General features: G+C 39.2%; 1 protein-coding gene across 2 annotated transcripts in view; it reads left to right on the top strand.

Annotated features, from left to right (window-relative positions):
• The first annotated feature begins 6,159 nt into the window (after nucleotides 1-6,159).
• LOC115414010 (ephrin-A2-like) overlaps nucleotides 6,160-13,485 on the top strand; it is a 203,137-nt gene continuing 195,811 nt past the window's right edge. For both annotated transcript variants that reach the window (XM_030127190.1, XM_030127189.1), the window contains exon 1: nucleotides 6,160-6,690. In XM_030127190.1, the coding sequence (XP_029983050.1) occupies nucleotides 6,548-6,690 (143 nt within the window). In that variant the 5' untranslated portion in view covers nucleotides 6,160-6,547. The remainder of the gene's footprint in view (nucleotides 6,691-13,485) is intronic.

Genomic DNA, 13,485 nt, shown 5'->3' with positions numbered 1-13,485 from the left:
ACATCAAATAAGTGTTTTCAGATTAAGTCAGGGGTTTGTGTTTTGGCTGTTGTTTTGTTCTTCAGGCCAGAAGTGATGAGTGAATATTTGGACCAAGTTGCAGAGCTCCAGGGGTCATGGGTGAGCTAATGCTAACCCTCGCTTTGACAGGGTGGGATAGTAAATTTCATCCAACACTTTGAGAGTAATCAAATTGATTTGCAGTCTTGTTGGTGTCACCACTTAACCACAACTACGCTAGAGCTGTCTGACAGGAAAAAATAAGTTTACTTCAATAAAAACAATCTCAGAACGTTCAGTTTGGCAGGTGAGCAAGCCGTCAAAGTCTGAAATGCAGACGTCCAAACTCTTATTAATGGATGTGTAAACACGCAGCAAGGAGTAAATCTCAAAAACCACAATTTATTTCGGTTAATAAACTACTGCCCCAGTTTCTTTTAACTATAAACCACCTCGGTACCGATAATCTCCAGTTATCTGAACAAAAGGCTACGTGTTCTAGAGATTTTTGAACCAACGGTGGCTCTGGACTACTCCATTTAGGCTGAACACCGGGGGGGGGGGGGGGGTGTCACGTAATTTAAATTAACTCACCAGTTACAACTCGGATGGAAGGACCAAACCAGGAGAAATGGAAGAATTCACCAAAAAAGAAGATTTGAGGTTTTAAAAAGTTAAGACAATAGCTTAATTTATTGCTTCAGGCAAAAATAAAAAAGTTACAAAAGAATCTAGCATTAAACATACATTTCATCACAGAGAGAAAAAAGAAAAAAGCCCGCCAAAAAAAGTTTCCTTTGTTACCTTTTTATAGTCTTTAGTGACTCTTGGAGACTCCCATTATTCAGTGACATCATTCGTCGTCTGCTTATTATTGGTTAATGGTAGTTACTGGGCAGAACATGCCAGTCACTCCATAAGCTAATTCTAAGAACAGCACACGTTTTTGCATGTGCACAGCTCTTGCTTAACACCTGCACTGTGAGGCTAGCATGTCTCGACCACAAAAATCCCCTAGTTTGTATTCTGTTTTTCTGCTCTATGCTCTTTATCACAACTACTTTCTAAAGCTGGAAAATTAGATCTTTTAGGTAGACTCTGACCTCTGCTCTGAGTTCAGCACAGACACGTGTGAGTTCATCTAAACCACACACACACGAATCAAACCTGACACTGACTGTACCTCTAAAAAAAAAAGAATATTACTATTATATAAGAATATTACTCAGAATATTACTTAGACTTGCAAAAATAAAAATACCCTTCAAGCAAAACAACTTTGAAATGTAAAGATTAAGCAGACAACTCATAACATTACATTTCCTCTTCTTCTTTTCCATTTTGGTTCATGATGTATGATTTATGACGTCCATCCGACATTTCTTGGAACAAGATTTAAACACACACTCAACTTCCAGTCAACATAAGATACGTACAACAGATGGATAGACTATGGATCGGAGAGTCCAAGTACAAAGAATGACCCCTGGAAAGCTGGTCTATATTCCTAGAGTTGAATGGAGGTCTATGGGAACCAGTATTGAATGGCTGTTGATGGTGTCACATTTGGAGATACTTGTGCTCGGTGAAGTCTTTGCATATTTTGAACTCTATCATTTATAATTCATGTCTTTTTGCAAGGAAATATCAGATTAATCCAACTTCATGCTCTAGGATTAAATGCCCTTTTAAGAAGGCATGTCTCCACACACTGACATGCATATTTATACAGATTTGAGATCACCTATGAGGCCTTCAAATCCAAGACCAGCCAAAACTGTTTAGTCTGCACAGCTTCTATGAGATTTAGACTCCCTTTAAAAGTGACACAGCAGAGAATGGAAAAGCATGACGCTAAGGTGAAGGATGTCTGCGGTGTATAGTGGCTCCCTTCTTTTTTTAAAAAAAGCCATCAGGAGACTATCCACCTGTTTACATATGCACGCCTCAGACAGATGTTGAATAATTCATCCACGGAGGCGGACAACATGCAGCTGTATTTGGGTTATGGGGGTGCATTGGTTCTCTGCCTTTCTCTGCCTGAATTCGTGCAGCCCAAATTATAGGCATTACTTTGCAGGGCAGCGCAAAACTAGGACACTTTGCATAAAGGATCCGACCAAAAGGCACAAAAAGATGTGAAAGATGGAGCCACAGCAAGGTTCCGTTTACATTTATAACAAACCCCACCAGGACCGGGACATGTGGGACGAGTCCGCCGGTGTGACCGTGGAGCTGGACTCCACAAAACCCTTCACATATTCTGTTGAGTCTCTAAACCAGGGCTCTCAAACTCATTTTCTTTCAGGGGCCGCATGCAGCCCGATTTGATCTCAAGTGGGCCGGACCAGTAAAATAATAACATAATAACCTATGAATAATGACAACTCCAAATTTTTGTCTTTGTTTTATTGTAAAAAAAACCCCAAAAACATTAAATTATGAAAATACTTAATTTTATAAACTATCCAAACAAAAAAGATGTGAATAACCTGAAAAAAACCGAAATGTCTTGAGAAAAATCAGTGCAATTTTAACAATATTATGCCTCAACTTCTCATTTGTCCATGTGCATTATAGATCAGATCTACAAAGACACTAAACACTGAGGAACAGGCAGAAAAGAGTTCAAATTGCCCTCAATTTTCTTTAGACATTTCATGTTCATATTTGTTCAGGTTATTCACATTTTATTGTTACAGGATAGTTGGTAAATGTAAATATTTTCAAAATTTACTGTTATTTTTTGCGCTAAAACAAAGACAAAAATTTGAAGTTGTCATTATTTATAGGCCTAATGTAATATTATTTTCACATCAAACCAAAAAGAAAATATAGTCATTTTAGTATGTTATAATGCTATTATTTTACTTGATATCATATTGGTCTGTATGTGGAACCTGAACTAAAATGAGTTCCACAGCCTTGACTGTGGAATTTTTACACTTTGTAAATTCATCCCAGGGGCCGCATTGGAACCTTTGGCGGGCCACATTTGGCCCCCGGGCCGCATGTTTGAGACCCCTGCTCTAAATTGTATTTCCTGTGAAGAACCGTGCGCCACATCTGCTAACGCTGCAATGCCTTAGCCCTGGTGAATAATGCAAATGAACTTGTTGCAAATAATTTCCCTCAATCAATTCTTATCTCGTTCAGTCTGGATTGATTCTCCGAGGCTCATTCTCGGCGAGATAGCCTATCGACACGTGTTAGAGAAATCACGGAGCACTTTGTGGAAACAATGTAGTTACTATAGTTACTCCCTCCACTGGAACCCAGACTAAATGCCTAAAGATGGATGCACTGTAAAAAATGACTGTAGAATTAACACCCAAAAGTTGTAAAATTGCAACATAAAAAACTGTAAGTGACAATACAATGCAAAGTTGTTTATTCGAAAAGATTTTTGCATTAATGATTAAATCAAATATAACTGTAGTTTTTACAGGAAGAGTATGTGAACAAAAGCAGATTTGGATGTAGAAATGATGAATTTCTATTGTTTTTAGAAAATAAAACTGTAAATTGAAAAACAATGTGGTGCCGTTTAAATTGCAAAGACCATAATGTTGAAATAACAGCGTATTTGCTTTTTTTTTTTTTTTTTTTTTTTAATAAAAAAGTTATAAAAAAAAAATAAACATTTACCAATGTAACATTTTAAATTAGTAAATGAATGGGTTGGTAGAGTTGGTAGAGCGGCTCGTCCAATAACCAAAGGGTTGGTGGTTCCAATCCTGGCTCTGACTGTCCATATGTCCAAGTGTCCATGGAAGACACTGAACCCTAAACTGGTCCCAGTTGGACCTGGTGGATTTGGAAAGAACTGTGGACACCATGAAGGAGGAGAAAATGAGCTAAAGAAGTGCAGAACATTTACCATTTAAATCCACTGTTAAATCTACAGGTTTAAAATGTTAAATCTACATGTTTAAACTGTTCAATCTACATGTTACTCCGTAAATATGTTTACAGTTGGATGTGTTTTTTACAGTATTGTTCTGGAAACCACAGCTGCCAGTTTCTTTCTGTAAAAACAACAGGATTGTTTTTTACAGTGTATGTTTTTTGCAGACCTGGGTGCACGGGCAGAGGCTGAGGGTGGCACAGTCTGTCAGAACCCAGTATCTGGAGGTTTATGGCTCACAGGTTTTGGACTCGGTGCAGCCTCTGCTTTGCCCTTTGGGCCTAATGGACACTGATGGAAAATGACTCCACTGTTCCACCCATCCATCAGACGCTCCCTTTCTCTGTCCGTGAGCCCATCCATCAGGAGAAACGCAGCTTTCAAACACACACTGAACTTTATGGGAGCTTTACGCGGCCAGCTGCGGCACAAATAAACCGGCCTCAGTCAGACCCAGATGGCTGCGATTAATAAAAACAAGTAGAAACATTCACGAATAAAAGAAGTTCTAGCATGGCGTTTATTCTGTCTGAAAACTGCAATAGATCATGTATACACTGTAAAAAATGACTGTAGAATTAACACCAAAAAGTTGTAAAATTGCAGCATATAAAAACTGTAAGTGACAATACAATGCAAAGTTGTTTATTTTAAAAGATTTTTGTGTTAATGTTTGAATCAAATATAGCTGTAGTTTTTACAGGAGGAGTATGTGAACAAAACCAGATTTGGATGTAGAAAAGATGTATTTATATTGTTTTATTGTTGAAATAACGACATATTTGCTTTTTTTTTAAATAAAAAAGTTATTAAAAAAAAAAAAAAGTAAACATTTACCAATGTAACATTTTAAATTAGTAAATGAATGGGTTGGTAGAGTTGGTAGAGCGGCTCGTCCAATAACCAAAGGGTTGGTGGTTCCAATCCTGGCTCTGACTGTCCATATGTCCAAGTGTCCATGGAAGACACTGAACCCTAAACTGGTCCCAGTTGGACCTGGTGGATTTGGAAAGAGCTGTGGACACCATGAAGGAGGAGAAAATGAGCTAAAGAAGTGCAGAACATTTACCATTTAAATCCACTGTTAAATCTACATGTTTAAAATGTTAAATCTACGTGTTTAAAATGTTAAATCTAGATGTTTAAAATGTTAAATCTAGATGTTTAAAATGTTAAATCTACATGTTTAAAATGTTAAATCTACATGTTTAAAATGTTAAATCTACGTGTTTAAAATGTTAAATCTAGATGTTTAAAATGTTAAATCTAGATGTTTAAAATGTTAAATCTACATGTTTAAAATGTTAAATCTACATGTTACTCTGTAAATATGTTTACAGTTGGATGTGTTTTTAACAGTATTGTTCTGGAAACCACAGCTGACGGTTTTTGTTTTTGTTTTCCGTAAAAACAACAGGATTTTTTTTTTTTTTTTTTATAGTGCATATTTAATCTCCCCGAACTCGAATTCCAGTTTTATTCCGCATTAAAAGAAGAGTTTGAAGACTTCGTCCATCAGTCAGTGCGCAGTGAGTCAGCCAACGCACAGTCCCCAGAGGGAGCGCAGAACGGAACGGCACGGAACGGCACGGCTCGGCGCTGCCATAGACCCCGCCCGCGCAGAAACAACGAAAGAGGGAGCGAGATGGAGAGAGGAGGGGTGGGGGTGACTTCCATCGAATGAGGATGCCGGTGAGTGCCGTCGCAGCCATAGGCGGAGGGCGCAGGGGGGCATGAGCGGACTGAAAGTGTGAGCGGCAGACGCGGGGTTCGGCCATGCCGGTCAGCTAGACGCGCACAAGTTGGTGAGCACCGCAGTCAGAGCGGAGTGTGGAGCGGATCTGGAGCCAATGGCAGCGGAGGGAAGTTGAGCTGCTGTGGTTTGTGTGTGTGCGTGTGTGAGGAGGATGCGCCCGTCTGCCATTCTGCTGGTGCGTTAAGTTTGGACGCAGAAGAGCGGAGACGGCGCCGCGCGTCTATCTGGGATGTTTTTCTGAGCTGTAATAGAAAAAAAGGTCAAGTGGATTCAGCTTTTAGACTCACGTTCCATGTGTGATGAGATTTGCGTTTGTGAGAAAAGCCAAACAAAGCGTGCGCCGCGCAGATGTGGGTAAACACAAATATGACGGCCGAGTCTGACGCGGTCATACTGAGCGAGCATTCCGCTGAGAAATACACGCAAATCGGATGAAAATTTGGATTGTGATCAATTGTAAATTTTTTTTTTTTTTTTGCTTTTTTTTTGTTTTTGTTTTGGAGATAGTGGGGATTTAATCCAAGTGGCGCATCTGTCTTCGGACTCTGCGTAAAAGGGAGAAAAGTTTGGGGTCTTGCACAGACGCACTCGCAGCATCCCACCGACGCGCGTGTAAATAACATGTGGATCTCCGCGATTTGACCCAAACAACGGACTTTTCAAGCGTTTCCCCCAACACACCAGTATGACTTGAAAGACCCGCGAGGTTTATCCGAACTCACGTCAAGTCTTTTTCACGATCCGAGAGCCGCCGAAGACCCGCACACGGACATTGATGAGATAAAGAGGATTCCTGCAGCAGCGGAGAAAAGCCAAGAGTGAACCCAGTACCAGAGAAAGAAAGAGAAAGGAAGGAAGAAAGAAAGAGAGGAAGACCCCCCTGGATGTCTATGATGTTGTGCCAGCTCGGGCAGAAGTGTGTGATGGAGGTGGTGCTGCTGACCCTCCTGTCCTGGGTGTCCGTGTGGGCTGAGGACAAGATCATCTTTGACAGACATGCAGTCTACTGGAACAGCTCCAACCCCAAGTGAGTTTGACTGGAGTTCCACTGTCAACATTCTGTGTGTGTGTGTGTGTGTGTGTGTGTGTGTGTGTGTGTGTGTGTGTGTGTGTGTACCAGTGTTTTTCTGCTGTACCTGTCTGTTCTGGGGCTCATTCCCATCACACAGCCTCATGTGAATAACACACACATTCTACTGTCTGACCTGTCCTGTATCCTGTTCATCCCTCTTTCTGCCAGTATGTACAATAATAATGCTTTTGTAAAATGTACACACACACACACACACACAGGTGTAAGTAGAAGTGTGCACACTGTATATTTGGTATATTTGCTTCTGTGGCACAGGGAGCTCCTTTTGTCTCAGACAATGGGGGCATCCTGCCTCCACTTCTCATCAATGTCTAGAGATTTACTCTCTCACTTTCTATTTTGCCCTCTCTCTCTCTCTCTCTCTCTGTCTCTCTCTCTCTCTCTCTCTGTCTCTCTCTCTCACACACACACACACACACACACACACACACACACACACACACACACACACACACACACACAGGAAGCTGTCACATTTATTTTCAGCTAATTTAAGAAAGCTGTGCCAGTAAACACAAACATACAATATTTTTCTGTCAATTCGAAGCCCCTGAGCAAAAACCACAGCCGTAAGTAAACAATCACACACACGCACACACACACACACACACACACACACACACACACACACACACACGGCTGTCTTCGTCCGGGCGTCTCTCATTGACATGGGGCACAGCGCTTTGGCTCTGTCTGTCTAATAGTTTGTGACAGCCTCAGCAGCTTCCCTCCCTCCCTCCCTTTCTCCCTCCTTTCTGTCTCTCTATCCCATCTTCTTCTTCTTCTTCTTCTCTTTTTTTTGCCCCCACCAGGTAGATAAATAAACAGTGAAAGTGCTCCCTCTTGCTCGCTCACGGCTGAATTAGCCCAAACTAACAGCCCTGTCTGTCTCTCAGCATCTACCAAACACACATTACCAGACAACACACACACACACACACACACACACACACACACACACACCTACACACACACACACACACACACACAGCTAACAGGCCTGTCTCTGACTGCATCACTTCTCCACAGAAGGCTTCTCAAATATTTAACAGGCAAGGGGGAACATTTTCTCCCTTTCTTGCCGTCTCTCTCTCTCTCTCTTTCTGTCTTTCTTTTTTTTTTTTTTTTCCTCTGTCTCTCTCTCTCTCACACACACACACACACACACACACACACACACACACACACTCACAGTCGTACACCTACACATTGCAAACGTCATAGGGTAAATTGAAGCTATATGGACGGTTGCTGGGGGCGCTGTTATTCCGTCAGGGTGGTACGGAGAAGTTGAAGGAGTAGAAAAGGGGGGCACATCAAAAATGCATTGGTACTAAAGCAATGAATCTAGACTCCGGAGCCCTGGTGAGGTTGGTTCCCCCTGTTAGACCCTGGCACTGTCATTGCTCATGCTGGGCTTTTACACACACACACACACACACACACACTAGTTGGTCCTGCTGCACTTATGAGGGCTTTTTACTGACAACATTCATCCCTCAACTTTAATCTAACGTTAATTCTCCCTTTAAACTTTGAGAATTAATGCCAGTTTCTGGAGAGACTAGCCTGCTACGAAAATAAGAGCAGGAAACGGACTTCAGAGATGACCTAGTGCATGTAAGATGCAAGAATTACCTCCAGCTTCTAATTTTTTTTCTTCTATTTTTTGGTATTAGCCTTTAAAACTGATTGTAATATTTTAGTGCATGTCTTAGAAAAAACTTCAAGTGTTGTGATGTATATTTATGAACTTGGCAGTGTTGGTGGCAGAGAATTAAGAATGGGCTTTGACAGGGAGGTGTTTATTCAGTATACAAAACATCACATTTCCAGAAAAAATAATTAGCACATACATACATACATACATACAAGTATTTTCTTATTTCATTTACTTATGTGGACTGGAGCACAGTCACTCACATGCAATCCAAACGAGGCGTTAAGTAGAATGTGCAGTTGGAAGTCTGTTAATTATTCTGCATTTAATATTGCACAGCAGGAGGCCATTCTACACAACTGAATCTGTATGCAAAGCCACTTTAACAATGTAATAAATGAAAGGCTAGATTTACAAGTGGTTTGCATTGTTACAACTCTGGCTAGGGTGTCAATAAAAGTACACATTTAATTAATTTATTTTTATTTCATTTCATTGATTTCGTTCATGCATGTGCATTTCATTAGCAGACATTCAATAATCATCAGGTGAACAAACATTTACACACCCGTGCTCGAAAAGGACCAGAATGAAGAAAATCTTACATTTCCTGCCCCCTTCTAAATATTAATAGCGTTAATGGTTAGCTATACGCAACTAGCTATAAAATCATACTGTATAAATTCAGACAAACCAAACCAAATACATCCAAATATAATACAAAATGAATACAAAACCAAGGTACAAAGCAAACAAAACATACATGAATGTATACCTGACAAAATGATGCAAAACCATTATGATGCCAGACTAAAATAAGTAAATAAATGTGTCACATAATGGAAAACAAATATGAAACGAAATGTAAAAACTTGTAACGGTTCGTATAATCTCACTGTTCTGTCTTTATACACTTTTTTCAGTTGGAAGTTGTTAAAACATTCCCAATCATGTAATATTGTTTTAAATTTCCCATTTTCTGCAGTAATTGTGGTATTTTGCAGAGTTGCTCTATGGGTTTGTAGCATTAACATCACTTGGCTGTTGAGTTTATTTCCATTTTTGTAGCTCCTGTACCAGACTTAAGTGTTTGTTTTCAGAATGTTTCTATTTGCAAAGTTCGTGTTGTTTTGCTGCTGCGAAAGAAACAATGAATAACAAAAACTGACAATGAAAGATTATTGCAAGTCTGTGCGTCTGGTCCAGTTTCTGAACTCTGGTGTGCAGTGATGTCTGATTTATACAACTGCTTTAGAGTTATCTCAGAGTGTAAAAACATTTTCAATTAATTATAAAAACTCCAGAGGGACAAATTAGGCAACAGTCTGAGTAATTAACACTGCAGCATCACAGACAATTATGGAAACGTGGATGAGTATTTACTGAAAATATATTGAGGTATTATCAAAATATTTGAATGACATCAGTCCAAAATGATGCAAAGGTGTAGAGTTTGTAGTTACAACAACAATGAAAGTCATCACACACATCCCAAGGCTCCAGAAAGCAGAGATGAGCAGGAGAAAGCATGTCCTATTCTGGTTGGAACTCACCTACTTTCTATAAGAGGTGAGAAAATTATCATTCAGGTCATGGAATAAACATGGACCTTAAACGATCATCAGAGGATCTTCCGTCCAGGTTGTTCAACCCTAAATGTAAGTATTCTCACAGCACAAAAAGCTAGAGAAGTAAGAAAGGTAGAAAAGTGCATCTAATTCCACTGTTCTATAGTATAGTGTACCAAGCAGAGGAGTCCTTTTCAGATGATTTATGCTGTGAACACACACCAGCAGCTGGACTCACTACCTGGGAATTTCTTTTATGAAAACTTCCTTCTATTTGTTTTGCAGTTTTCTTTGAAATTGTGCTCAAAAGCTGCAGGGGCTGCAACGTTGTATTTTTTATAATGGGTTAAAATGGTGTTTGATGGAGATGAAGTTTGGAGTTTTCACACAAACTTCAAATTATGCTAATTTGTGCTTTATTTTTTATTTCAGTGTTGGCTATTCCATAACAACAAATCTTGACAGGATTTTCAAATTACATTGTGATCATTTGCCATTGAGATAATAGATTATGATTATCAATTTGTACTGTTTTTTTGGTGTTTGGGTTTATTTTGTTTGCATTATCAAGTAAAAAACACGCAACAGTCATTCTAGTCACTGAAGTCATTATAAATGATCTGAATCTAGATTTCAATATATATATATATATATATATATATATATATATATATATATATATATATATATATATAATTTATTTATTTTTACTTTTTTTTTAATTGCATTTATTTCACTTTCATTTAATGTGAAACCTAAATGACTACAGACTACAGGTGTGTTTTTCCTTTGTTGCTTTTATCTCTTTTACACCATTTTGTCTTGTACTTTTCACATCTTATTGGATGTTTTGCACCATTTTCTTCCTGTTAGGTCTTAGGTAGAATTAATAGTTTGACATTCATCATAATAACTATGAGCATCCAGTGATGTGAAAACATTTCTTCTGAGCTTCTGAGGTCATGTGACCCAGCCTTGGTTGTGTGTCCAGCTGTAACAGTGCTCTGGTTTGGTTTGTGCCAGCTGAGGGGGCACAGTGACCTTTGTGGACCAGCCTGGACCCCCTGAGGCCAGTACTGCATAAAGGTCTCCATCCGGCTTCTTCTTTAAGGGTAGGCAGTTCCACAGAGTTAACACTTAAACATGGACATGGCGCTGCTGGGTGGACCAGCTGAATTCCCTCCCAGATGAAACCAGCGTTCCCATTGGTCCTGCAGTCTGTGTGTGTGTGACACGCCTGATTTAAGACCTGATCCGGCACACAATACTTCCACTAAAAGTTTTGTCTGAAGTCGTCCTAATGGTCTTACTTGTCATTTATTGCGCACGATGATGAGATCTGATGAGAAGCCAAGTGACAAAACCTGATCACAATGCATCATGGGCAAACAGCAGCTCTGTTCTGAACGCACACACACATGGAGCTGGGAACAGGAACAGCTGTGTGTCTTAATTGATCACACAACATCAAGCACAGCTTGTATTAAGCTATCAGGAGGTTTTCGTCTGTTCCTGTGTTCGTCAAAAAGTTTGCTTCCTGAACAACCTGAGGGTGTTCTCTACAAGGTCAAAAAATTAGAATCTGTAAAATTGATAATGGCTTCTGTTTTCAGCAGAACTTTCTGTACTTCTAGAGAAAGTGATTGTGGAAAAACCGCCTTAAGTAAAGAATTGTCAGAACTGTGGAGGAATACTGTATATCGCAGTTTTTCCTGAAGTAGTGGCAGACATATGGTTTTTCAAAGCTGCGCTGCATTCTCACTGGTGAAGCATTTGTCACTGATGATTAATACTATACCTCTGGTCCATTTGATTTTGTTCATTTGTCACTCATCAATTACTCGATCACTCGCTGACTACCTCATTTCTGCTGCCTCTGCTTTTCTCTTGCATACTGTTCTCAGATTAATCACCATCCACGCTGACACGTGAGAGTATTTTTTTAAACCTTAAAGGTCCAGTGTGTAAGATTTAGAAACCAAGGTCTTTTTATTTTCAATTTTCAAATGTATAACAAAAAACATACAACTTGAACTTGAAACTGTTGTATCAAGTTCCTATCCAACAACCCCCTGCCACCCACTGCACCCACCCCAAGTACTGGACCTTCATTAAGTTCATATATACAGAAGGACATAATATATTTACATACAAAAATATACAAACATTTTAAGGTGGTAATTTTTCATCGTAGAGTTAAGTTTAGGTTTTTAGGATTTGGATTATAAAAAGAAAAGTGCTTTAGTACTACATCAAATCATGCAAAAAGTTACATATAGCTATAAGAACTACCTAAATGTAATGTAGAGGAACAGATTAGCATAAAATAGACAAGCACAAGTGAGTCAAATATGTACTTCGGCTAAAATTTCCTTAGGGGGTCAAATGAGTGTCCATTTTTGTCCAAAAAAAACAGTAGTCATAAATGCATAGAACTGTGTGTAAATAATGCTAATCCATTTGTGCACAGACTACTGATATTCTTTGACAGTGGAAGCTCTATTTTCATAAATATTGGATTTGGAATAGCATGTGTATGTGAAAACTTCTGCTGGTGGACGGACGTGACATTACCCATGATGCTCTGGTCAGTACCAGTACTTTATTAGGAATAAACTTATAGACTTACTATTGATAATTCTGCTCTTCTTCATAAATGTTGGTATTGTGGATCTAAAACAATCCCAGCTGACACAAAAACACTAAATGTGTCAGTGGACGGATGTGACATGGTTGTTGTGGATCCCATCATACTGATGCTCTGCAGCCATGTCAGCGTTTACGCTAATGATCCCTGTGCAAAAACTAGGAGCACTATTATTTATTGGATAGTTTATCATCAGACTAAAGAGGAAAGAACAATATAGAATTGTTATTTCTGTATAAAAATGCTTATTATTACAAAACTGTTGATGTAAACAGTGCTGTGTGCCATTCTTCATGTATGTATTGGTGGAACAGAAGCAGGATGGATCAGCACCATACTCCAGACTGAACCTGTACAAATAAAACATGTGATATGGAGGAGAGAATCTGGGAAGAAAAACTGGGGAATCTAAAAGAATAGAAGATTTGTTTTTCAGCTCAATTCAGTTCAAATAGAACTTGGCCATTTGTGACATGAAAATATAGCATTAATTGTGCTGAAATGGGACATTTTTGAGCTGAAAACATAGTTCATATGAGCATCAACATGTTGAACAGAACTGAAATCCTGTACATTTGCAGAACTTGCATTTACCAACACAAAGTTCCTTTGGGGATTCACTTAGATTGATTTACTATGAACAAAGACACAAATAAGACCTCTAAGCACATTTTAGTCAACTTAAATAGTGCAGTGCAGTGAATATACGCATCAAAGACAGTTAAGAACTGTTCACTGAGGGCTTTTTCCTGTTTTATTGTCACAGTTCCTCCACTGCCCCACTCCTTTAGTTTATGTGATTTACAGATTCCGACCAGTTCTTTTTTCAAAGTTGCCCAAGTAAACATTGCACC

The sequence above is a fragment of the Sphaeramia orbicularis genome, chromosome 22, assembly GCF_902148855.1.
Source record: "Sphaeramia orbicularis chromosome 22, fSphaOr1.1, whole genome shotgun sequence".
NCBI lineage: Eukaryota > Metazoa > Chordata > Actinopteri > Kurtiformes > Apogonidae > Sphaeramia > Sphaeramia orbicularis.
This window is presented reverse-complemented; position numbering and strand designations above follow the sequence as displayed.